Below are 26894 nucleotides of genomic sequence, written 5' to 3'. Positions count from 1 at the left end.
AAAAAAATATATATATATATATATATCCTAATATGAAATCATATATGAACATATATTTGTAGCAAGGCTCTTTTGGATCTATTTACCACCTGCACGCAATCTCGCTGACGTAATCCAGGATGTGCACAACAGAACTCCACGCAGTACACACGTTGTTGACGTCACACGGAGGACCAGCACCACAGCACACAGAAGCGATTGAACTGAACAACAGAAATTCTTGCTTTTACTGACAAATTTTAACTTACCTTTTTATAAGAAAGTTAGCCATGTCGGTGAATTACGCCGCGGGACTTTCTCCATATGCGGATAAAGGCATCTGCGGCCTCCCGGAGGTGATGTTTACATTGTTGCTGTTAGCTGGCTAGCTAGAATTAGCTTAATTTACTGCACATTAGCGTCATATTTGCCGTTTGCTTTGTGAAATGTACTACTATTCTGTATTGAAAGCTGTTGCAGTCTCTGTAGACACACGTAGGTATGACAATTGTATGCAGTTCATAACTTAATGGGTACCAAACAAACAAACATTAAACAGTTACTGAATTAACATGGAAATAATTAAGACATGAGAGATCGTGTGTTACTTTGATTTTACCACAGTGAAGGGGAAACGGTATTAATGTGATAAAAGTTACCAAATTACCGCAAATCTAACGCCATGTAACAGTTCACTAGCCCAAATGCACGGCTGTTTATGGTTGCCAAGCAACGTAGCACGTTGATTATATCAAGTTAAACAGGCTCCGACAGTAACGTAACACTTCTGTATTTATATGCTTGTGTGTGTACGTTTGCAGGTGTTTGACAGCCCAGAGGAGTTGAAGACTAAAGTGGAGACACTGGCCCAGTGGATCAAAGAGTCGCAGTACATGGTGGTGCATTCAGGAGCTGGAATCAGCACGTCCACAGGGATCCCGGACTTCAGGTACTCCTCACAACTCGCAGAAGAGGGTGACAAACATGCTTGCATTGATGTTATTTTCGAAAGTCTAAAAACAACATATTTAATGTGATCATAGAGGTGTTTTGTGTTTTTGTGGGAAAGCTGGTATTGGATGTTATTGCTGTTCATCTGTGTTATGATAGAGGGCGCTCCAACTGCTCTTTTGAATTCATGTATGTTGTCTAGCTGTCAAGCACCAAAATGGACAAAAAAGCACCATAAAAGTAGTCAGCGTCAATAATTTTTTTTTTTTTTTTTTTTTTTTTGCTTTATATGTTATCTGAAGCCATACGATAGTTTTTTGTATAATTTTCAGCTATTCACTGAAAATCTTGACTTCTTTATTGGCTTTCAAGTCTTGTTTTATGTACATAATTCACATAAGAATTCTTAAAGGAATAGTTCACCCAAAAATTAGCTTACTGAATTTACTCACTCTCAAGCCATCCTAGGCTTTCTTCTTTCAGCCAAACACAATCAGAGTTATATTAAGTAATATCCTGGTAATGGTGTTGAATAGTGCCTGAGCTTTTGAATCTCCAAAAAGTGCATCTATCCATCCAGGCCCGGATTAACACAGTGTAGTACCCTAGGGTGACCACATTTGAAGTGCCCCAACCCCAACCCCCAACCCCCCCATACAATTTATATGCTAGTGCAACATGAGAACATATCATACTAAATATCTTTATTTCCATTTTAAAAGGCATGTATGAGGACCAAATAAGCAAGCCCAAGGAAGACTGTTGCAAGCAACCATATTAACAGCTGAATTCAGCACTACAGACGCGCACAGCAGCAAAACACACACACTGAACTTTACAAGCATCTAAGCAACCATCTAAAAGAGAAAACCATTCCACAAATTTCAAATCGACAACAGCGTCACATATTTGCCCAGAAATAATGGTAAATAAGCCTTACCTTTAGCAGAAAATCTTTTTTCTAGACTTTGTGCACCCAAAATCGTTAATTAATGCTGCTTTCACGTGCTATTAGAATTATCATAAAAACTATGAGCTTCCTTGGTAAAAATTGCACATGAACATATATGTGTAATCATTTAGGTCTAGTCATTATCTTAATCAGTTGGTGCCCCCCCTATTGGCTGGTGCCCCAGGGCACTCGCCCAATCCCGTCTATGGATAATCCGGCCCTGCATCCATCATATACACCAAGGATGGCTTGAGGGTGAGTAAATTATGGGATAATTTTCACTATTCATTTAAAGGGATAGTTCAACCAAAAATAAAAATTCTGTCATCAGTTACTCATCCTCATCGCTCCAAACCCATAAGATTTTTGTTCATCTTTGAAATACAAATTAAGATATTTTCAAAAATGACCTCACTGGTTCATGCTTGAACTTCTGTTTTACCAAACTTGAATGCTGATCAATATTTATATGTGAATAAAAGCCTAAATAAAATCTGTTAATTAAGCGATCATGTCTCTTCAGAAGACTTGGATTAAACTGCTGAATTCATATGGATTTTTTTTTTTACAATTTCTTTATGAATGTTTTGAACGATCTGAGTTTTTCAGTGGAGGGACAGAAATCTCTTAGATTTCATGAAAAAAATGTCTTCATTTGTGTTCTGAAGATGAATGGAAGTCTTATGGATTTGGAACGTTCATTTTTGGGTGAATTAACCCTTTCAGAACAGTGCACTTTTCTTCATAGAGTCGTCGTGTAAACTTAAACATGTTCACTGTCTCTTTAAAATCAGGACTAAAATATTTATAGGTATTCTCATTGTAATGCCATCAACTGCGCTAAAGCCAATGGGCAGTGATGCATTTATGTTTTCCACCCACATTCCTAATCTTCTGGCAGCCCAGTAGAAGGAAATAAGGATAATCCTGTGGATTTAATCCTTCAGAGATAACTAAAAGCATGGCTTTCTTAGCCAGGAATAAAGCTTTTGTTTGTTTCCATATTTCTTTGCTTGCTGGTTCAGTTTGTGTGTTTGCTCTTTTTTTTTTTTTTTTTTTTTTTTAAACTGTACAAATGCAACCCGCTTGTGCAATAGTAATGAAAAATATCAATGAACTCCCACATTAATATGGCCTCAAAGATGATTAAATTGGCGTGTGTTAAGAATGACATGTTATACTTGTCTGCCATAATCACAGTAATCCACTAGAGGGAGATATGAAGTTTTATTACAAATAACAGCTGAAACTCTCATTCATCTTTGGCTGTCTACCATATTTGCATACTGCACAGTATATGCTGCATACAGCTCACAGTTTTTAAGAATGTGAAGCAGTAATATCCAGCAATGAATGTTTCAATCTTTTGTATACTCCACATTTAGTCAAATGTAGTGGGTCATCCAGGTATTCAGTATTGCGGGAAATAAAATCAAACTTCCATTTTGTCAGACAAACTCTATTTTAAATGTTGATTGAACTATCGAATGTGGAAAAGGATGACATTAAATAAGGAATTAAAGTCATCTTTTAGGCCATTAAGTATGAGAAACTTAAAATATTAAACGGGAAGAACTTAATGTGAGGGTCGAACTAGTGCTTTCAACATGGCAACCCATAACATTTTACACTGAGCGGATTTATGCGTTTCTATGGCAACACTATCCATGTTTTTTGATCTTTGAGTTATTTTGGATCTACGCACCACCAGAAGTTTTGTGTATGAGTATTCGTTTGGACTGTGATCTGGCGCTACGCTTTTCCAGTTTCCATGACACTATCCATGACGAAATGCATCTGCAGCAATCAGGTGGTACAAGTCAGAGCTCTTTAAGTTGTTTATGTTCATAATTATTCTAATGTTATGTGCTTTGAGACATAAAGCCATCTCTCGTGACACTTTGCAGACTCTGGCTGTGCGCGTTCATGTGTTTTGGAGGAGGCGTGGCTTTGGAGAAGGGAAGGGTGGGATCTTATGCATTCAAAGCTAGATTGCTTTTGCTGGCCTCTCCAAAATTGCCTACCCTACTTTGAATAGATTGTTTAGCTCTATGTAGTGTTTTTATTTTATTTTGTAGTAAAAGTTCAAGTCACCATTAAAGTGATTATGTTCACTTAAGTTTCATCCATTTTCAGTAAGTATATCCAACTTGTTTTGGTATATAGAAGTAACTATTACCTTTTCAGTTTGCTTAACAAACTTATACACAAGTTAGACAAATTAAGAAAGTTTTATTTCACTAATATGTTATGTTAATGCTCAGCTTAATACAAACTTATTGAACTTGGATCCACAAGTTTGAGTTTTAGACCTTATATCAGTTATGTTTGACGAAAGGACAGACAAATTTTAGATTTTAAGTTTTAACAATATTTTCAAAGAGTTTAGTCAAAAAAGTTGTGAAACTGGTTGCCTCAAGTTTTTGAGTTTTCTCAACTTCTGTGTAGTGTACTAGCATGCTATTCTGAACATCGCCTGATTGTCCAGTCAGCGAGATAGAAGCTTTGATTCAGCTCTCATGATGGCTTCAGCATCACAAAGCCAAATCAAAAAAAGTAGAAATCATTCATTTTAATGAACGCTATGATAACCTTTTACCTGTCTGATTAAAAATTCATGGGAGAATAACTGAACAATAATTCTGGTCTCAGTATTTCCATAGAAAGCTCTTGGGCAGTTTCTAAATGAAGCCTGCCGCTGTACTCTAGTGCTTCTTTTCTATCTAATATTGAATCTTCCAGTTTCACACCACATAATTGATCAGCTCTGACTGATGCAAAGATGAGCACTTTTGCTTTATTGATCTACTCGCCTAGTTGGGAGCCTGTAAAAGTATTGACTTGCTTAGAACTATTTAAGTACTAAGTACTTCTATAAATCAGTATAGCAGACATGATCCTCATCGAGTTTATTTAATTTGTATGGTCAAGCTGCCATATTATGCATTGTTTCTTTTGCAATATATTCTGTACTCATATTTGGGGGACTTTCAATAAGAACATCTGCCTTATATTATACTCCAGAATCAACAAAGAAATAATAAGAAACTACTTTATGAACCATGAATCAGATTTTATTGCACTGTGACATTTGGGACCCCAGTTGTCAGTTGCTGTGTCTTATTTCGAAGGCTGCGTCCTCCGGAGGTCTCATTTATCTGCTGTATTGAGGCTGCCTCGTTTCAAAAGTAACCATTACATTCATAAATCATAAAGAATCATAAATAAATTACAACAATTTACGCTTGATTCACAAGGAATAATGGAAAATTTTATAACTGTTACTTTTCTGAAATGAGACCTCCTTGATGACGTATACGGTCGACAAATGCGAGCTCCAGAAGTCTCAGCCTTCAATATTACACGCAGCTATTGTCATTATGTGTCTGAATGTTTTACTTGTTTATTTGTTAGTAATTCTCATTATTCTCAATAATAATTCTTATTAGATACTCATGACTTTTTAGAGTAATGTAAAATTGTGTTTGTCCAGACGTGATTGCTTTATCAATTAAAACCCTTTTGTTTAAAATGACCGACCTTTTAAAAATTGCTTGTAAATCACTTGTTATGCTATATTATCACCAAATATTGGATTCAATCTTTTTGTCAACTTGTTTTCTTTTAATTAGGACAGGTTTTGTATTTGTTTTTGGAGCTGATTGATCGTAGGCCTCATTGATCTGAGCTTATGCACCTCATTTTTTTGAGGTGAAAAAAAACAAAAAAAAAAAAAAAACATTTGTGGATAAATTTGTCGGTATTCAACAAAATATGGAAACAGTTTGCACTGTTTATCACACTAGTGTGCTTTAATTTTTAAGCAGGAAGTTTGTTTTGAAATGCTTTTATTTTGTACAAAATAGAACAAAGTCATACTTGTGGTGTTCCTGGTTAAAAATGACCGGCCTACAAAAAATAGCTTAAAAATCTCTTGTTATGCTATAATTATCACCAAATATTGGATTCAATCTTTTTGTCAACTTGTTTTCTTTCAATTAGCACAGGTTTTGTATTTATATTTGAAACTGGCTGATTGTACGCCTCATTGATCTGAGCTTATATTGGCCAAATCATTGGGTGAGATTGAAAATAAGAGAAACATTCAGTTAAAGAAATTACAAAAATTCTCAATCTTTTGGGCAAGTAGTTATACCCTGGGTGAGTAAAGTCAGTAAGTTTAAGTCCAATGTGATAACGTTAACTAGAGGTGCGTCCCAATTTGCATACTTGTGCAATATTCTATGACGTTTTTAAGTACAAATCGTGCGAGTAGTGCGTTCACACAGAAAATTCCAAAAAGAAAAAGTGCACTTTAAATACCCGGATGATACACTAAATTAACGGAAATAACAAAGTGTGGAATGTTGGACACTTCAAGTTTTTGCAGCTTTAATTACGTAGCAGAGCGGGAGGGGGTATCGGACTCCGGTGTTAAATGACAAAATAACCTTATACAATTCACGCACACTACATGGATTAGTGCATAGTGCATGAGTGCATAGTGTATAGTGTGTCATTTGGGACGCAACTTAGCATTTTCGGATATATGAAAAAGAAAATCCTCTCTGTCAAAATGACCTGAACACAACCTAAGGGTTAACATGTCATGTTAATTTATACATTGTTTTTTGTTTTTTACATTGCGATAATGAGGATGAGGAGTTGTGCTTAAATGTCACAATGCAAAAAAATCATAATGGTTGTAAAGTAGCATTAATTTCATATGCAAAACATGTATTTATTAGTTTGTATTGTACTTATGCAAAAAATGTAAATGTGTAATTTCCATTCAAGCAAAAGGAATTAAAAAAAACAACTGCAACTATAGACCGTGGCTTTTGGTGTAGTACTGCAGTCTCATCTCATTTTGTACTACAGTCTCAATCTTGTTCATTATGAGTGTGTGTGTGTGTGTGTGTGTGTGTGTGTATTTGCACTGCTTTTCCATGCTGCTGATCCAAGATGACCTCAATTCACTTAGGTTTACTTTTCAGATTTGTGTTTGATGTACAAATTTTTAATGTTCCATGAATTTAAGGGTGATTTAATTGGATTCACCTTTATCTAGTTTGTCATTATAATTTGGTAACACTCTGTGCAGGGGTTTTAATTTTAGAGGGTGCTGACATCATGTTGAATGATGCCTCTTACATTTATTCTCCTTCTTTCATCTGGCTGGTTTTACTTTTTCCCCTCTTTGTTATTCCATCGGCTTGGTATCAGAGGGAACGTATGTGATGCAGTGGGCAGCTACACATTTTTCCTCCTGTGTTCTCTTATATGAAATTTTCATTAGAACACCTGTCTATCAAATCATGATTGACACACTATTTTCAAAGGTGATGCTTCTATAGGTGCAAATAGGGCTCTGCCTGACTGTCAAGATCACATATAACACGCAAAGAAATCCACTTAAAAAAAAAAAAGACAATTTTGTCACCATTTATTCACCTCATGCCATCTGAACTAAATTAGATTTGTCTGTGGAATGCAAAAGGAGTTTAATTCCCAAGGGACAGTCCTACTGATGAAATGTGTAGTTTGAATGCAATGCAAGTCATGGATAAAGCTATCTGCCAATTGCAGAAATGTTACTTATTTAGAGTTATTTAGCAGAATGTCCCTGCCTTTTTTTTCTCATCAAAACTAGATGTAAATAAAAAAAAAATATATATATATATAGCAAGTAAAGTACCATTCAGAAGTTTGAGATCAATTTTTAAAAGAAGTCTCTTATGCTCACCATAGCTGCAGTAATATTTTGAAATATTATCACAATTTAAAATAACAGATTTCTATTTTAATATATTTTAAAATGTAATTTATTCCTGCAATCAAAGCTGAATTTTCAGCATCATTACTCCAGTCTTTAGTGTCACATGATCCTTCAGAAATCATTCTAATATGTTGATTTGCTGCTCAAGAAACATTTAATATTGTTATTAGAAACAGTTGTGCTGCTTCATATTTTTGTGAAAGTTGTGAACTGTGATACTGATATTTTTTTTTTTTCTCAGGTTTCTTTGATGAATAGAAAGTTTAAAAGAACAGCATTTATTTGAAATACAATTTTTTGTAACAATGTAGTATTTTCTGTCACTTTTTATCAATTTAATGCATCCTTGCTAAATAAAAGTATTAATTTCTTTAAAAAAAAAAAAAAATTACAGACCCCAGACTGTTGAATGGTAGTGTAAATACAAATGTTTGCATTAAATAAAACGCATCTAGTTTAAAATAATCAATGTTTTATTCTATGCTTGTCACTTAGCACAAGTATAATGAAATGATTAAACCTTGCCCTGCAATCTCATTCCAATTTCCCAAATTGCACAACTATACTACCTCCTGTTCTTAACACCGGCCTGTTTAGTCAGCTTTGTTGGTGTGCCATGCAGTATTTCATAAGTGGAGAGCTTAGTGAGGACATATAGTCTGAGGCTCAGACGGCAAGCCCACGGACTGTTTACTGACCTTTTGCTTATAGCGCACATTCTGAGCTCCATTCTGATTGCCTGACTTTACGCAGTTTTCAAGAGTCAAGGTGCACAGGTTTAAATGCACAAACTTGAGTCTGCTTTGGGAAGAACTTAACACTGCATTTGTTAAAGTTTGTGATATTGAATCTTTGCAAGACAGTCAAAAGTTTCATTTGAGATACTTAGTTCGCAAGAAATCCTTGAACAGACCTGTATGTTCCACTTTGTTTTCATCCGATTTCAGATTTACCCACCCCTAAATGTCACATTAAGCAAAAGCTAACTGTGTTTGATGGTTTACATGTCAGTCAGACGCCCTCTTTCTGTCTAAGCGGGTGGTTCTTGGCCAGAATAAGCTGCAGTGTGTACAAGACTTTGATCAATAGCCTAAAGTCTGACTAGGACTTATTTAGGGGTTTATGCAGTACTTGTAAGAGCTTATCCAAGTTTAGTAAGAAGAGAAAACTTTTGATAAGTCAGGCAGGGAAAGCTGCTGTATGCGTGTAACTAGGAAGGCATGAAAAAGCCAACTGAATTTCAGAAGGATTGGCTGTTGTGTGTGTACGTGTGTGTGTTAATGCAAATTCCCAAGTGCACAAGAGCAAGATTTCTGCCCGCAAGAGCTTGTTTAAGTGAACTTTTGAGTCTTCCCTCTTAGTAACTGCATCTGCAGTCATTAGAAAGCACAGTAACCTCCTGCTGTTCTCCATGATAACTAAAACCCTATCTTTGTCATCTGAGATTCACAGCAGCTCAGCTCAGCAGTGCTTACTGAATCACAGAGGGAGAGGAGGATCAGACTGGAGAACAAGGGTTGTGGAAATCCATAATCATTTGTTTTTTTTTCCCTCTCAAGTTCACTTATATTGTTAGTCAAGGTTTTTTGCACCAAAAACAGACGGAATGTAGTTTTATATAACGGTTTTCAAACCTTACACCAAAAACAAAACAAAACATGAATGCACTGTAATTCTGGAATAATTTACATTTATGCATTTGGAAGATGCTTTTATGCAAATAACATTGCATTTCTCAAGTTATGTAATTTTTTCGATTTGCTTTATTGATTCTCTGGGATTTGAAACCATGACTTTGGTGTTGCTATTACTATATGCAGTAGCCTGAAACCTAAAAGTTTAGGATTTGTATGATTTTTTTTTTTTTTTTTTTTTTTTTTATGTTAAAAATGCTTAGCAAGGTTGAATTTTACTTGAACAAAAATACAGTAAAACTGTAATATTTTGAAATATTATTGCTATTTAAAATAACTGTTCTATTTGAATATATTGTAAAATGTAATTTAATTATTCTAGTGATGCAAAGCTGAATTTTCAGCATCATTACTCCAGTCTTCAGTGTTACATGATCCTTCAGAAAGCATTCTAATTTGCTGATTTGCTGCTCAAGAAACATTTGTTGAAAACAGTTATGCTGCTTAAAAAACCTTTTGTAATATTATAAGTGTCTTTACTGTCACTTTTTATCAATTTAATGCATCCTTGCTAAAAAAAAAAAAAAAGTATTTCTTTAAACAAAAATCTTACTAATGCCAAACTTTAAATGTTAAAGGTGGTCTATTATGCCTCTTTTCACAAGATGTAACATAAGTCTCTGGTGTCCCCAGAATGTGTCTGTGAAGTTTCAGCTCAAAATACCCCACAGATCATTTATTATAGCTTGTCAAATTTGCCCCTATTTGGGCGAGAGCAAAAACATGCCGTTTTTGTGCGTCACTTTAAATGCAAATGAGCTGCTGCTCCCGGCCCCTTTTCCAGAAGAGGGTGGAGCTTTAAAAGCTCACGCTTCGGTTTCTCAACAACAACAAAGCTGGAGAATCTCACGCAGCCAAAATGAGGATTGTCAGTAACATTGTTCAGCCTTACATTGTTCAAACCGGAGTCGGACACTGATGGAGAGACTGCAGCTGGACGGTTCTGAATGGTTTGTGAAGCAGTCCGGCGTAAATTGACGGCATGACAACAACACTCTACTACAACAACTCTTCCTCTTCTCTAAAGCAGCCCAACATGGCCTCACCCCCTTTGTTGCGTGTTCTCAGGGGCAGGGTTTATGTAAATTTTGGAGTTTGTGATGTCACCAACCCGGGAAGAAGCTTGTTGTAGTCCCCACCAGCAGTTTGTTGTAGTCCTTAAAAAGTGATTTCTGTAAAAGAAAATATCTCCCTTTGCATTGAACTTTGAGCGTCGTAACTTTGCAGATGTTGTTTGTTCAAACAGCAACATTACACACTAACTGAAGTAAAAAAAAAAAAAAAAAAAAAGTGAAATTATAATCGTGCTCCATTAATATGTTCATTATTATGCACAGATTTCAGAACTAGATCTGTTTGCAGTAAATTGATTTTTTTTTTTTTCACCCATACTTTTTAAGTTTCGAAAGTAACAGTATGTTTTCAAAGTTCATTAAGGTCTATATTTCAAAAGATCAAGGAACATTCAGTTTTTTTTATAATTTCAGTGAGCAGTACAGTCTTTCTGAACATTAAATGGGTCCATTTAAATGCTTAGACAGACTGTACTCCTCACTGAAATTGAGGCCAAGAGGCTGTATATCAACAAAGGCATGTTTGTGATCACTGTGCTGTGATGTCTGTGATTATCAGAGGTCCTAAAGGAGTGTGGACAATGGAAGAGAGAGGCGAGACGCCTCACTTTAACACCACGTTTGAGGATGCGCGTCCCAGCGTGACTCACATGGCTCTGCTACAGCTGCAGAGGGCGGGACACCTCAAATACCTCATCAGCCAGAACGTAGACGGCCTTCACCTGCGCTCCGGCTTCCCCAGGTAATGACGGATATTGCACACAAAAATAGCAAAAGCTTTCTCAAACAGTTGCAGTCTGATTGGCTGGCTTCATGCAGATCCCACGTCTCTCATACGGTTTTGATTAAAGTTTTGACCTCTGTTCCGCATGTGATGTCAGATGTGTCATGTTGATTAGCTCTTCTAATTTTCCCCTCCCGTAAGCGAATGCAATCAGCATGTCTTATTCTGGTCAGATGAGCATATTGACATGATGAATTGCCTATTATATTCAGGCAGACCTAATTAAAAGCCCTTAGTCTTCATATATTGTCTTTTTATTAATGTTTTGTATTTGAATCAGGGTATTTATCTTAAACTAAAACTACCATTAAAAAGAAAACGTATCGCTATTTGGTATAAAATAAACGTTAACTGAAATAAAATGAAATGTTAAATTCAACTTGTTTTTAGTGCAGTTAGTTTAGTGTGTTGAAGTTAGTTGAAGTACTAAAATTAAAACTGAAATAAAACTTAATAAAAACTATAGGGAGGATCTAGAAAAAATTGTATAGGGTGGCATGAGGACTTTGATGGGTGGTGACACAGAAGAAAGCATCCATACATAGTTCTTGTGGATTTATGGCTTGACATGCACATTTGTGTCCATGAATATGCAAAACAGTTGCATTACCACAAAGTTATCATCTATACTGTTTAAAAATAATTAAATCATTAACAAAATATCAATATCCAGGGCACCAAAACACTGCCTTTTAGACGCATCAACAAATTCTTCATGCTTCTGAACTCGTTAGAGTAGGTTTATTATTACTACATAAAGAAGAGTTGTTCTATTAATATTATGTACACTGTAAACCCAAATAAGTTGGGCTAACTCTAAAAATTTGAGGTAATGTTACATCAAATTTTTTGAGTTAAGATGTTCCCAATTTTAAGTAAACTTCTGCTTTGAGTTTGTAGTACTCATGCATGTTAATGGCTCCTAACTACTGAGTTACCTAACTCATACATTTTGATAGCAATTAACATAAAAGATTGTTAATTAACTTTTTTTATTTTGAGTTCTTGAGAATCAAATGAGTTATTTAAGGGCTACTTGGATGATATGTAAATCGCAAGTTTTAGTGCATGAATAAAAAAGCAGCAAAAACTTTTGAATTTGCTAACATTAGCATGCGTTCAGCCAATCAATGTACACTTGCGTCACTCATCCATCCATCCATCCATCCATGGAAAGACCTAGTTAAGCCAACATAAAGTTTGCCTTTCAAAAAAATCTAGTTGATCAGGATTATATTCTTACTTAACTATTAGTTTCTGTGATCAGGATCTTCTGATTTCATTTTATTTTATTTTTTTGTCTCAAATGAAGTTATGATGAGAGTGAGATAGTGCTGCGCAATCGGAGAATCTACGCACCGTGTGGGTGGGGTTAGGTTTCTCTCAGGACCTCTGTGTTAGCCGAGAGGCCGGGAGTTCCCATTCACAAACAAATGTAAAAACAGTCCATTTGTTTGTGAATTGAGCTACAATGGTTGCACTGTGTGTTTATGACTTACCAAGAAGAACCGGTTCATACGAGTCATCTGTTAATGAAGCTGAATACACATTGTGTGCAGCCAGCAAAGGCAACTTATAGAAAGATGTTATCTTGTCGTATTTTTGCAGTACAATTTTTTTTTTATTTCATCACTTTGAAGCACAGCTGCTGAAAAGAGGTAGAAGAAACACTGCTTATTTATATTTTATACTGGGATAAATCTGGGTAGATCCGGATATAGATATAGGCATATTTAAAAAAAAAAAAAAAAAAAAAAAGAAATGACAACAAAAAAAAAAATTACTAAAACGTTTATTAAAATTAAATGAAAATAGAAATTATAAAAATTAAAACTATTACAAAATATTTATAAAAACTGTAATGGCGTATGAATGACAGGATTGTCATCTTTTCTTTAATAGCTCCATTCTCTCATTATGAATTTTGATTCATTTCTCATTCTTCTTCTTATTGGGTTTGTTTATTTTTCTCTGTATCTGCTAGGGATCGATTGTCGGAGCTGCACGGGAACATGTTTGTTGAAGAGTGTGAGAAGTGTGGCAAGTATGTAATCGATCTCTCTGAGCATATTAATGAAGTCTGTCTGCACACGTCAAGACCAAGAATAATTGCATTTTCTGATGTAGTTTAATAAATCATTTACAGGCAGAAGACATTCAGAACTGTTTTAAACTTGTTGCTGTGTTACTGGTTGCTAAGGGCAGATAATGATGGAAAAAGACAGACTTTAACTCATTTATTTGACCAGCAGCATATAGTAGCAGAAACAGCTTTCACAGGGTTTCTGCAGGTTTTATGAAGGTACATTTAAGACATTTTTTTAAGACCAATTAAAGAATAAATTAAAATGAACACAATACGTCAATATGTTCTCTAAATGTAAATGTCTAGGGAGAAACACAATGAGTTGTATTAACAACACAAAATACAACTTCCAACAGATATCCATTCATTTAATTCATTTTACAAAAAAAGTAGCTTGAATGGTAGATATTTTAGATATTTGCATTGGAAAACAGGACAAAAATACTGAACAAGGTGTCCATTTTTTTGCACAGCATGCAACATTTAATGACATAACTTTAAAATTGAAGACCTTCTACTCTGATTTAAGACTTTAAGACCAGCAGAAACCCTGTTTCATATGAACTTCATCTTTTTTTTTTACATAGTTTTAAATGACTTTAAAGTGTGTACTTTTGTATGTTATAATACTTTCTCTTATCCCAGTTTAAAGCAATATTCCAGCTTCATTACAAGTTAAGTTCAATCAACATCATTTGTTGTTCATTACCACAAAAAAATTATTTCCATTTGTCCTTCCTTTAAAAAAAAAAAAAAAAAATTGACTTGCATTGAGGCACTTGCAATGAAAGTGAATGGGTCAATCTGTAAACATTAAAATACTCTTTCAATAGTACAGCAACCAGACAAACAATGTGTTAACATGATTTTAGTGTGAGGAAAAAAAAAAACATACTAACCTTTATATTCCAACTTTGTTGCCATTAACCCCTAAAAAGATTATTTAAACAGCTTTAGAGATCAAAGAATGTACTTTTTTTTTTTTTTTTTTTTTTTTTTAGGTCGACTTAATGCTGTGTAAGTGCTTTCAAAGCAGTTTTTGTTTGTGAAATTCTGGCTTAAAATCACTAAATGCTAATTAGTTTAACCTGGAGTGTATACGCAATAAATCCTGCATCATATCCTAAAAATATATAATTTGACCAGTTTTGGACAGAAAAATAGCTAAATAAAGGAGAAAAAAAAAACATTTTATTTACAGAAAAGTTTTTGGTGCTCAGCCCTAAAGCTGCACAAATTTATATCTCTAAAAACACTGATTTCAGGCTTATTTTTGTAGTGCACACTGTATGTTTGACAGTGAATAGGTGCAGTATTGATGCTGTGCTATTGATCACAGACACAAATCTTTATCAAAGGCGGCAACGGGTCGTGTGCAGGTTCTGTCACTGCCACAGCGATAAGCACTTGTGCCCTGGGCTGTTTCAGGCAGTATGTTCGGGACACGGTAATCGGAGTGATGGGTCTGAAGCCAACCGGACGCAACTGCGAAGTCACACGTTCCAGAGGACTCCGATCTTGCAGGTGATTGCACCATTTTAGAGGAGTAGACCATAATCAGGTCCATCATGATTTCCCATGATGGTGGGAATTTCAAAACTATGTACACACAAATCATTTCTACGTGTTTATTGCTGTGAACTACCATAATGGAAACCCTGGGAATATCAGTCATTTTTAAACTGGTGTTTCCTGGCCCAAAAACTTATGATTTTTAATTATGAAACAATTCATTGGCATTTCTATAGTGAATATACTGTATGTCCAGCATAGGGAAATTGACATCTTCATCCTTTTAGATATTATTAACAGAGTTTGATATTGACATTGATGCGCTGCTTTCTTAACTTGACATGATGAAGCACTCAAAGACGTCCATCTGACGCATATGCACATAAAACTATTTTAAAATGCAAGAACGCATCCTGCCCACGCGCCCCCTCAGATTTCTGTGCTTGTCATGAGCTATTTGTTCTGTCTCATCACTGTGTGTGTGTGTTTTCTCTGCAGAGGGAAGCTTATCAGCACTATATTGGACTGGGAGGACTCACTGCCTGACAGAGACCTGAACAGAGCTGATGAGGCATGTAGGTAAGGAAGATGAATATCCCGAGACTGAGACTGAATGAGGAAGGTGGGTTCTAACAATACAGAGAGAAGGACATTACATTTAAGGAATCGAGAACAAGGCAAGCAGGTTGAGCACATTCGTTTGGTGATTGACAGGTGAATTTAGGAAATGCAATTCGAAGGCAGTTACTAGGTTTATTATTATGTATACTTTATAAGTAACTTTTGACCAGTTGCTGGCTGGGTTATTATAGTTAACTGAAACCACAAAAAATTGTAACTTCAAATAAATAAATGTTAACTGAAATAAACTAAAATATTTTATTTTAGCTAGTTGAAAATGTGAAAGGCTACCTTGGCATTTAGTTAAACTTGCTGTACTAACATAACTAAAACAAAACTGAAGTAAATGGCATATAAACATTAAAAAAAAAATCTAATAAAACTGACAAAACACAACAAAATTGCTAAAACTTATTTAAATGAAAATGGAAAATATAAAAATAACAAGTAATTCAAACTATTAACAAAAACTATAGTAGTAGTAGTAGTAGTATCTCAGTGAAACTAAAATAACACTGGTTTGTGGAGCTGTGACCCAATTTATGTGGTATTCTCAGGGAATTGTGACGGTGATACTTGCAATGATTTGTGAAGATCGAGTAAAGAAAAAATAAATAAATTGCAGTAACGTATGCAAATTGGTTCAAATGACAGACATTAAAATTGACTTTGAAAACAGGACAATTCTTTTTCTTTTCTTTTCTTTTTTTTTTTGTTATGGAACGTTGTTTATTATAAACAATTTATCCAATTTTTAAAAATCTTATGCCCTCATAATATTTAATCAATCTGTTTGAGTGCAAAAATAATTGAAATCACATGTCGATTTTAAAGAATCCCTATGATTGTGCAGAGAGATAAATCATGATTTAGGTTAAAGTATTGCAAAAGTAAAATGAATTTTGCATTTATTTATATAGCCAAACTGCTACAGTGTGTTCTGGCATTGATGCATTGTAAATTTGACCTCGCTTCCTGTACAACGTCCTCAACGATCAAAAAAGAACTGCAGTATATTGAGGTACAACTGCAGTAAAACTATAGTATAATTAAGCACAACCATAGATTTGCAGTATAATGAAGTATATAATCACAGTACAACTGCAGTACATTGAAGTTCAACAGCAGTAAAACTGCAGTTGTATTGCAGCTATACTGCAATATTGCAGTTTTTTCACAGTTTTTTTTTTTAATTTTTTTTCAGTTTTCTATATGTAAAAACTGCAGTAATCTTTTGTAAGAGTTGTTGAAGTGTCGCATGCAAATGGTTTATGCTTTTAATTACTTATACGCATACAAAACAATCACACAAAACCAACTGCACATCTGACCTGTGAGTCGCGACTTTCCTCTGGGCTTCCACGTGCTTTTAAAATCCACTGGAGTTTAAAGGAAAATAAATGTGAATTTGGAAATAGACATTGCTTGAATATGGTTTTTCCCCTTTCTTTTTTGTAATTCACAATAGTTACAATTTGAGTTCCTCCAGTGATTTATTGATTCATTTCTTAGTCTGTCAAGAGTTTGCTTTAAGGCATAAGCTGCATGTGGATGCACAGTATTCTGGGATTGATGGTGTATTCAGGTCAAATCAGGACGGTGCTGACGAGTTTCCTCCAATCACATGAGAAAACCAATCAAACTCCTGCAAGCTCCTGTTCAGACTTAAAGGAGATTTGTAATTCTCACTTTCACTCTTTTTCACTCTTTCAATTTTCTCTCTCATGGTCTGAGGTCACGTGTAGTTTCTTTAGAAGAAAACTTGTATCTTCTTAGCGTACTGCAATAATTCATTTTGAAAGATGTCTGGATTTTTTTTGTCTGGATTTTCAACCAATCTTTTACACATGCATTCAGAAAGTTGTTCTTCATCTAAGTCATAATAGTTAATGGAAAATTAATGGAGCTTTTAGTGAACCAGTATTCTTTATCTTGTAAGCAGCTCTTTTATTAATATTTAATCAAATATAAGTGTTGTGCGGTTTCTTTTGAATCTTGTACTTCATAAAGTTAATGACATTCAGATGAAAAGAGATTTCAGGAGTGATAAAAGGTACAAGGTTGCGTTATTACAGCTTTGCTCATTTTACAGTTCAGTTCAGGTCTGTGAAAATCTTACAGCCTTTTCCCCACTACTGTTGCAGTTTGCTATTTGTGTTTGTAATTAAATATTTTCTAAAATGTCAGGATAGCAATGACATTTGTTAAGGAGACAAAATGGTCCATCCAACAACTGACTAGTTAAACATTTTGACCCATTCTGCTTGTTTCAGAATTTTTTTGTATTGTGTTTTTTTTTTTTTAAATACTGTATTTCTCCTCTAAATCTAAAGAAATTTAAAATTAATTAGTTGGTAATTAATTGTTGTTGTTTTTGGGGGGTTTTGCATAAAGAAAATGCAGCCTTATACTTATTTCAAGTGGATTTTTTGCATTGTGACATTTTTGATTAGCACATGCCCTCATCTAATTCTCATTACCATAATGTGTTTCATTTAAAATTTGTTTTCATTAATTGAAATGAAACTCAAATAAAAAATAAAATATAAATATTAGATGAAAACTTGCCAAGGCAACATTTCTGATTTTCATTTCAAGTACCATAATTATTAATACTGAACTAAAAATAAATTGAATATTTAAAAAAGAATTATAGAACCACATTTTAAAAATTACTTGTATTTAAATTTTAATGACAGTGAAAGGCAGTACAAAAAAAATTAGAATGAATTTTTTTTTTTTTTTTTTTTTTTTTTTGCCATTACAGTAATGAGAATTTGGTTCTTAACATCTTAATTCTTTCTTTATGTGAAATATAATTTATTTTTTTTATTTTTATTTTTTTTTGTCTTTGAGTTGAAATATGACTGAAACATGTTCTTTACAGGTTTTGCATATTAATGATACAAATTTGCATTAATAAATGATGATGAATGGAATCAAAGAAGAAACTGGATAGAAACAGCAGAATGTTTGGATTAATAGTTTATTTGCAGTATATAATGAGCACTTGAAGGTAGTTGTGACTTAAGCCTTTTATTGGTCTTAATGAAGCAGGAACAGATCATTAAAAGGATCAAAACACTTCCACAATGTGATTGCTGAAGCTGTTCAGACTGAAACGCGTCATTTGTGTGTGTGCATTATGACTCAGATGGCCTGTGGGTGTACTGACTGAGGCTGAGATTAATGTGAACGGTACCAATTCACCAATTCTGAGAAGAGAACAACAGACCCTAGCAGCTGATATTGTGTGTCTTTCCACAGGCGAGCTGACTTGGCCTTGACGTTGGGTACATCTCTTCAGATTAAACCAAGTGGAGATCTTCCTCTTCTAACCAAACGTACGGGAGGGAAGGTGGTTATAGTCAACCTTCAGCCTACAAAACATGTATGTCTCACCAACACTCAAAATGCAAAATAGTTTTGACTATTTTACGTTTTTAGCATACGATGTCTTTTGAAATTCATTGTCAAATCTCACTGTTTGTATGACAGTGTTTAATAGTTACTTACATTACTGTTCAAAAGTTTGAGGTCAGTAAGACTTTTAAAGAAATTACTACATTTATTCAGCAAGGATGCATTAAATTGATCAAAAGTGACAGTAAAGACATTTATGATGTTAGAAAAGATTTCTGTTACAAATAAATGCTGTTCTTTTGAACTTTGTATTCATCAAAGATGAAAACATGTATCATTGTTTCCACATAAATATTAAGCAGCACAACTGTTTTCAACATTGATGATAATCAGAAATGTTTCTTGAGCAGCAAATCATCATATTAGAATGATTTCTGAAGGATCATGTGAGACTGAAGGCTGAAGTAAAGATGCTGAAAATTCTGCTTTAATCACTGGAATAAGTTACATTTTAAAATATATTCAAATAGAAAACAATTATTTTAAATTGTAATAATATTCCACAGTATCACTGTTTTTACTGTATTTGTGATCAAATAAATGCAGCCTTGGTGAGCAGAAGAGACTTCTTTCAAAAACAATCCTACCAATCCCAAACTTTTGAGCAGTAATGTATAAGAATCAATTTCAGTTAGTATTCTGACTATGCAGACAGCCGAGTCTTTATCTTAGTCCTCACCCACACTAAAATGCATACACTTACACAAACACATTTTAGTTTGAAAGTTTGAAATCTGTCAGCACGTGCGAGCTCTGAGCACACAGCATCACACGCTCAGATTAGTGTCCTAAACCCTTTCTGACCATTCATTCTCATTATTAAAACAATTTTGATTAAGAAGCTTTGCAGCTTCGTCAAAGAGTCGGGATGGATTTTCTCTTAAGCTCGTATCATCAGTCTTTCGTTTCCTTTCTGATCTCATCATGTGGCTGGAATGTTTTTAATGGATTAATCCTATTAATTTTAAGACGTGTTATCGGCCCATGTTTGAGTCATGTTTCATCTGAAGGTTATTTTTGCCGACTTACCTCATTGATTCCACTTCCTGTCAACATCTCATTTCCCAAATTGGATTTGTTTTTTATAAATCTTGTTTAAAATTCAAAGCCTGACATATATACGTGTTATTCCACATGTCAGATTTTGGGTGGGGGTGTTTATGGTATTATAGCTGCTTAACATGTAAAGAAATAGAATTTGACATTTCTTGGGCAGTTTTGTAATGCTGGTAATCTGGCTGTGCTGTGTTTGATTAAAGTGTGCATTTCACACAGACTGGCTAGAGAATGCAAAAAAAGAATGAAAGAAACAGGCGTGTAATTTTCAAGGAGCACGTATACACTACTGTTCAAAAGTTTGGGGGTGTTAAGATATTTAAAATGTTTCTGAAAGAAGTTTCTTCTGCTCACCAAGACTGCATTTATTTGGTCAAAATACAATAAAATCTGTAATATTTAAATATTATTACAATTTAAAATAGCTGTTTTCTAATTGAATATATTTTAAAATGTAATTTATTTCTGTTAATCAAAGTTGAATTTTCAACATCATTACTCCAGTCTTCAGTGTCACATGATCCTTCACAAATCATTCTAATATTCGGATTTTCTGCTCAAGAAACATTTCTTGTTGAAAACAGTTGTGCTGCTTCATATTTTTGTGTAAACATGATACATGTTTTTCGGGATTCATTGATGAATACAAAGTTCAAAAGAACAGCATTTTATTTGAAACAGAATCTTTTGATCAATTTGATGAGTCCCTGCTGAATGAAAATATGAATTTCTTTTTAAAAAAATCTTAGTGACCCCAAACTTTTGAACAGTAATGTATATGATTTTTCAAATTTATTAAAAACAGTTCTGTTTATCCAGGGAATTTTGCATCTCAGTCGCACTCTTAAAAGTGCAGTAAGAGATTTCTGAGAAACGCTGTTAAAAGTGGATCAGACTGAATAGCACAACACACTTGTAGCCAATCAGCAGTAGGGGGCGTATCCACTCATGTTGGGGGAGGAGAGTGAGCCAATCAGCAATAGGGAGTGTGTCCACTCATGATGTGGGAGGAGAGAGAGAGTGAGCAGGAGGGAGATTTGAAGAAAGACTATAGAAAGAGAGATGGCTGAGTGACATTACAAAAGAGAAAAGGTCAGAGGAATATCACTGGATAAAGAAGAGTTATGATCAGGCAAAAGCTTTAGGACACTTGTAGTCAATCAGCAGTAGGGGGCGTATCCACTCATGATGGGGGAGGAGACAGAGTAAGCCAATCAGCTGTAGGGGGTGTGTCCACACATGATGGGGGAGAAGACAGAGTGAGCCAAACAACAGTATGGGGCGTGTCCACTCATGTTGGGGGAGGAGAGTGAGCCAATCAGCAATAGGGGGCATGTCCACACATGATGTGGGAGGAGACAGAGTGAGCAAGAGGGAGATTTGAAGAAAGACTGTAGAAAGAGAGATGGCTGAGAGACATTACAAAAGGGAAAAGGTCAGAGGAATATCACTGGAAAAAGAAGAGTTATGATCAGGCAAGAGCTTTAGGACTTGCATTAATATTAGAAAAGCTTTCCAACACTGGAGAGACCTAAGTGGGAAGGCCTAAAAATGGACTTTTGTGCATTTTGGGGGCGGAGCAATGAAGGGAGGGGCGTGTTTGTTTGGGTTGTACTTCTAGTAGTCAGACAATAGCTGTGTGATGGTTTTTAGTGAATAATGGCTCAAATTGTCATTCACAAAAAGCTATTGTATGAGATCATAAGTCATAATGACTATTTGTATATGTTTATGGCACCTTTTTATTTATAACATGGTTCTTCATCATTTATCTGACAGAATTTTAAATTTTAGTGAACAATCCCTTTAAAATCTGTCTGGTTGTTTTTACTTCATAGTGCTACTTTGTTTTTGTAGGACAAGCACGCCCACCTGCTTATCCACGGCTACGTAGATGAGGTCATGAGCCAGTTGATGAAGCTGCTAGGATTGGAGGTTCCAGAGTGGGCGGGGCCGACGCTGTGTGAAAGCTCAGGTGGAGACCTGGACATCCTCCCCTTTGGAGCCTGGAAGAAGGAAGTAAAGATCGAGCTGAAGATAGAGGAAAATAAAGATGCTGTCCCAAAGAAACGAAAGAAGAAAGAGCAGGGTGGTGAGATAAACTGCAAGAAAGATGTTAAAGTAGAAGAAGAGACAAAAGAAGGGGGAAAGGAAGCTGCGTTTAGTGACTCTCGACCAATCAAAGCGCAGACGGACATTGAACAGCCCTCTTCTTAGAGCCGTATCACAATCAGACAGAAACTGAATGACACATCTCAGGAAGTGTGGTCACCATATGCCCCGTGTTTACATCGTCAGGAGGAAAGCCTAGACTCAAACCTGTTAGATGCTGAGTTCTTGTAGGCACACTGAGCAGAAGGAAGTGATGTCATAGAGTGCATGCTATTACAGCTAGTTAGTGGATAATTTAGTTTGGTATGATTTCTATTTGCCAGCTGATCTCTGCAGTTATTCTGGATGGAGGTTTTGGTGAATCATGGTTTTGTGCTATAAAATAATGTGATCTTTTTTTTAACCTCTAATAAATCAGGTTTGTAAAAGTAAGGTTCACTGCATTAAACACGTCTGATACAGTTGAAGACAAAATTAGTAGCCCCCCTATGAAATTTCAGTTATTTTTCAAATATTTCCCAAGTGATGTTTAATAGAGCAAGGGAATTTTAACACATTCTTATTATATTTTCCACTGGAGAAAGCCTTACTCATTTCGATTTGCCTGGAATTATTAAAAAAAAAAAAAAAAAAAAAGTCAATATTATTCGCCCCCTTAAAGAGGAGGAGAGAGAGTGAGCCAATCAGCAGTATGGGGCGTGTCCATTTAAGCTGAGGATTAGTATCTTGCAAAACAACTAGTAAATTAATATGTGCTGATGTGATACTGTACTGATAATATGTACTCATGGCAAAGACAAAAGAAATTTGTTTAGACTTGAGAAAAAGAATTGTTAAAACTCACAAGGGAGGGGAAGGATATACACGTTTATCAAAGCCTTTTTAAGTGTCAAGAACTACCGTGAGATGTTTTATCAAGAAGTTTGAAGAGACCCACACAGTGGAGAACAAGACTGGCAGAGGCAGGAAGCGAAAGATTTCAAAAACTTTGAAAAGAAAACTAGTGAGAGAGGTTTCTAAAGACCCAAGAACAACTGCCAAGACACTAGTGAATGATTTAGCCAAGTCTGGGATTGATGTCTCAACGAAGATGGTCACTAAAGCCCTGCACAGGAATGGACTGCGAGATTGCAGACCAAGAAAAACTTCTGAAGAAGAGACACCTCCAAGCTAGACTGAAGTTTGCCAAGGATAACCTGGAGAAAAATTATGCATACTGGAAATGTGTCCTTTGGTCAGATGAGACCAAACTACAGCTCTTTGGCCATAGAGATGTTGCATATGTTTGGAGAAAGAAGGGGAAGACGCTCAACCCAAAGAACACCGTTCCCACAGTAAAACATGGCAGTGGGAGTATAATGCTGTGGGGATGTTTCAGTGCGTTTGGGACTGGGAATCCTGAAAAAGGAAGACGGTGAGAAGATTTTGAAAGACAACCTCAGGCAATCTGCAACAAAACTTGGTTTGGGCCGATAATTTGTCTTCCAGCATAATAACGACCCAAAACATACCTCACTTCTGGTGAAGAACTACTTCCAAATGAGCACAAAGCCCAGAATTGAATCCAATAGAAAAATCTGTGCACAATGAAGACCAGAGTCCATGCCAGGAGACCCAACAAATCTGGAGGAGCTTGAGAGATTTGCTAAGGAGGAATGGGCTGTGGTGACTTAGGAGACATGCCTGAAACTTGTTGAGAACTAAACAACAACAAACGACAATACATTATTGACTATTAAAGGGGTCCTTGATTATCCTATGATTGTCCTATGATTATTTCACTTTTTTAACTTTAGTTAGTGTGTAATGTTGCTGTTTGAGCATAAACAACATCGGCAAAGTTACAACGCTCAAAGTTCAATGCAAAGGGAGATATTTTCTTTTACAGAAATCACTTTTTAAGAACTACAACAAACAGCTGGTAGGGACTACAACAAGCTTCTTCCTGGGTTAGTGGCATCACAAATTCCAAAATTTACATAAACCCTGCCCCCAAGAACACACAACAAACGAGGGTCAACTCAATGCTGGATTTGCACAAAAGATTAACATGATGGCACATGCTAGTCGATGAGCTGAATCAACTCCAAAGAAACTACATACATGAGTCTCTCCATCAGTGTCGACTCCGGTTTGAACAATGTAAGGCTGAACACCGTTACTGACAATCCTCATTTTGACTGCGTGAGATTCTCCAGCTTTGTTGTTGTTGAGCAACCGAAGCGTGAGCATAAAAACGGCATGTTTTTGCTCACACCCAAATAGGGGCAAATTTGACAAGCTATAATAAATGATCTGTGGGGTATTTTGAGCTGAAACTTCACAGACACATTCTAGGGACACCAGAGACTTACATTACATCTTGTAAAAGGGATATAATAGGTCCCCTTTAACATCAGAGGGCTAATAATTTTGACCAGTAGACTTTTTTAATTCTTGGTTATAATTTTGTTTGTATTTATTATAATTATTATATATTATTATAAACACTCCAAGTTTCCTAAATAAACTATTATGTTTAAAAATGCTGTTTTGAAAAAAGTCTTTGCTCCATTAAACAGCATTTGGGAATTATTTGAAAAATAATTAAATATTTCATAGGCGGCTAATAATTTTGTCTTCAACTGTATTTCACCCCAATATCAAAAGAAATAAATACAAGATTATAAAATGGCAATTAAGCACATTTACCCACAGTGTAGCCTTATTTTTCGTATTTTTATTTATATAATTTACTATATTCTCAATGATTTTTATTAGGTTCTCATAATACAATGTATTTATGATTGTACACCAAATATTACTAAAATCTATGAGTATGTACAGTATCTCACAGAAGTGAGTACACCCCTTTTTTATATCTTTTCAGAAATGACACTTTGCTACGATGTAAAGTAGTGAGTGTACAGCTTGTATAACAGTGTAAATTCGCTGTCCCCTCAAAATAACTCAACACGCAGCCATTAATGTCTAAACCGCTGGCCACAAAAGTGAGTACACCCCTAAGTAAAAATGTCCAAACTGGGCCCAAAGTGTCAATATTTTGTGTGGCCACCATTATTTTCCAGCACTGGCTTAACCCTCTTGGGCATGGAGTTCACCAGAGCTTCACAGGTTGCCACTGGAGTCCTCTTCCACTCCTCCATGACGACATCACAGAGCTGGTGGATGTTAGAGACCTTGCGCTCCTCCACCTTCTGTTTGAGGATGCCCCACAGATGCTCAATAGGGTTTAGGTCTGGAGACATGCTTGGCCAGTCCATCACCTTTACCCTCAACTTCTTTAGCAAGGCAGTGGTCGTCTTGGAGGTGTGTTTGGGGTCGTTATCATGTTGGAATACTGCCCTGCAGCCCAGTCTCCGAAGGGAGGGGATCATGCTCTGCTTCAGTTTGTCACAATACATGTTGGCATTCATGGTTCCCTCAATGAACTGTAGCTCCTCTCCAGTGCCGGCAGCATTCCCACCATGCTTGACTGTAGGCAAGACACACTTGTCTTTGTACTCCTCACCTGGTTGCCACCACACACGCTTGACACCATCTGAACCAAATAAGTTTATCTTGGTCCCATCAGACCACAGGACATGGTTCCAGTAATCCATGTCCTTAGTCTGCTTGTCTTCAGCAAACTGTTTGCGGGCTTTCTTGTGCATCATCTTTAGAAGTGGCTTCCTTCTGGGACAACAGCCATGCAGACCAATTTGATGCGGTGTGCGGCGTATGGTCTGAGCACTGACAGGCTGACCCTCCACCCCTTCCATCTCTGCAGCAATGCTGGCAGCACTCATATGTCTATTTCCCAAACACAACCTCTGGATATGACGCTGAGCACGTGCACTCAACTTCTTTGGTCGACCATGGCGAGGCCTGTTCTGAGTGGAACCTGTCCTGTTAAACCGCTGTATGGTCTTGGCCACCGTGCTCCAGCTCAGTTTCAGCGTCTTGGCAATCTTCTTATAGCCTATGTCATCTTTATGTAGAGCAACAATTCTTTTTTTTCAGATCCTCAGAGAGTTCTTTGCCATGAGGTGCCATGTTGAACTTCCAGCGACCAGTATGAGAGAGTGAGAGCGATAACACCAAATTTAACACACCTGCTCCCCATTCACACCTGAGAGCTTGTAACACTAACAAGTCACATGACACCAGGGAGAGAAAATGGCTAATTGGGCCCAATTTGGACATTTTTACTTAGGGGTGTACTCACTTTTGTGGCCAGTGGTTTAGACATTAATGGCTGTGTGTTGAGTTATTTTGAGGGGACAGCAAAGTTACACTGTTATACAAGCTGTACACTCACTACTTTACATTGTAGCAAAGTTTCATTTCTTCAGTGTTGTCACATGAAAAGATATAATAAAACATTTACAAAAATGTGAGGGGTGTACTCACTTCTGTGCGATACTGTATATGTAATTATTTTAACAATGAGAATGATACATTTGTCACATGGGGAATATGCTTAATTGTCATGGCACAATGCAAAAAACAACTTAATAATAGGCTTTGTCTTTATGCAACATTTTTATTGTTTTGTTTTATTTTGAGATGAAAAATGACTCAGAAGCTTTCAAACTTAAAGGAAAAAAAAAGTCAAATGCTTTTGCATGCGATTTAATAAGTTTGTTAAACACATTTGTGTGTGTGTGTGTGTGTGTGTGTGGAGACTGGAGAGAATGAGTGTTTGCTTGAGCTATTCATATTAGTTGTGTAACGTGTAATGCTTCATAACGTCCTCTTCTTTACTAATTTTCCTACATTGATAAGATGTTTATTGATTATTTTGTTTCTGTCTTAAGTGACATACTGTTTAAGTTCATTGTTTTTGTACTTTTACAATAAAGTTGTATAAAAAAGATGATGAAACTGTCA

General features: G+C 35.7%; 1 protein-coding gene across 1 annotated transcript; it reads left to right on the top strand.

Annotated features, from left to right (window-relative positions):
- Positions 1-120: 120 nt before the first annotated feature.
- On the top strand, positions 121-26894 carry sirt6 (sirtuin 6). Its single transcript, XM_051913180.1, has 8 exons — positions 121-335; positions 801-928; positions 10988-11170; positions 13197-13256; positions 14727-14822; positions 15309-15389; positions 18699-18822; positions 21768-26894. The coding sequence occupies exons 1-8, from the start codon at positions 270-272 to the stop codon at positions 22125-22127; spliced, it is 1098 nt and encodes a 365-aa protein (XP_051769140.1). The 5' UTR covers positions 121-269; the 3' UTR covers positions 22128-26894.

Source organism: Ctenopharyngodon idella, chromosome 2 (genome assembly GCF_019924925.1).
Source record: "Ctenopharyngodon idella isolate HZGC_01 chromosome 2, HZGC01, whole genome shotgun sequence".
Taxonomy (NCBI): domain Eukaryota; kingdom Metazoa; phylum Chordata; class Actinopteri; order Cypriniformes; family Xenocyprididae; genus Ctenopharyngodon; species Ctenopharyngodon idella.
The sequence above is the reverse complement of the archived record's forward strand: the minus strand, read 5'-3'. Positions and strand labels throughout refer to the sequence as shown.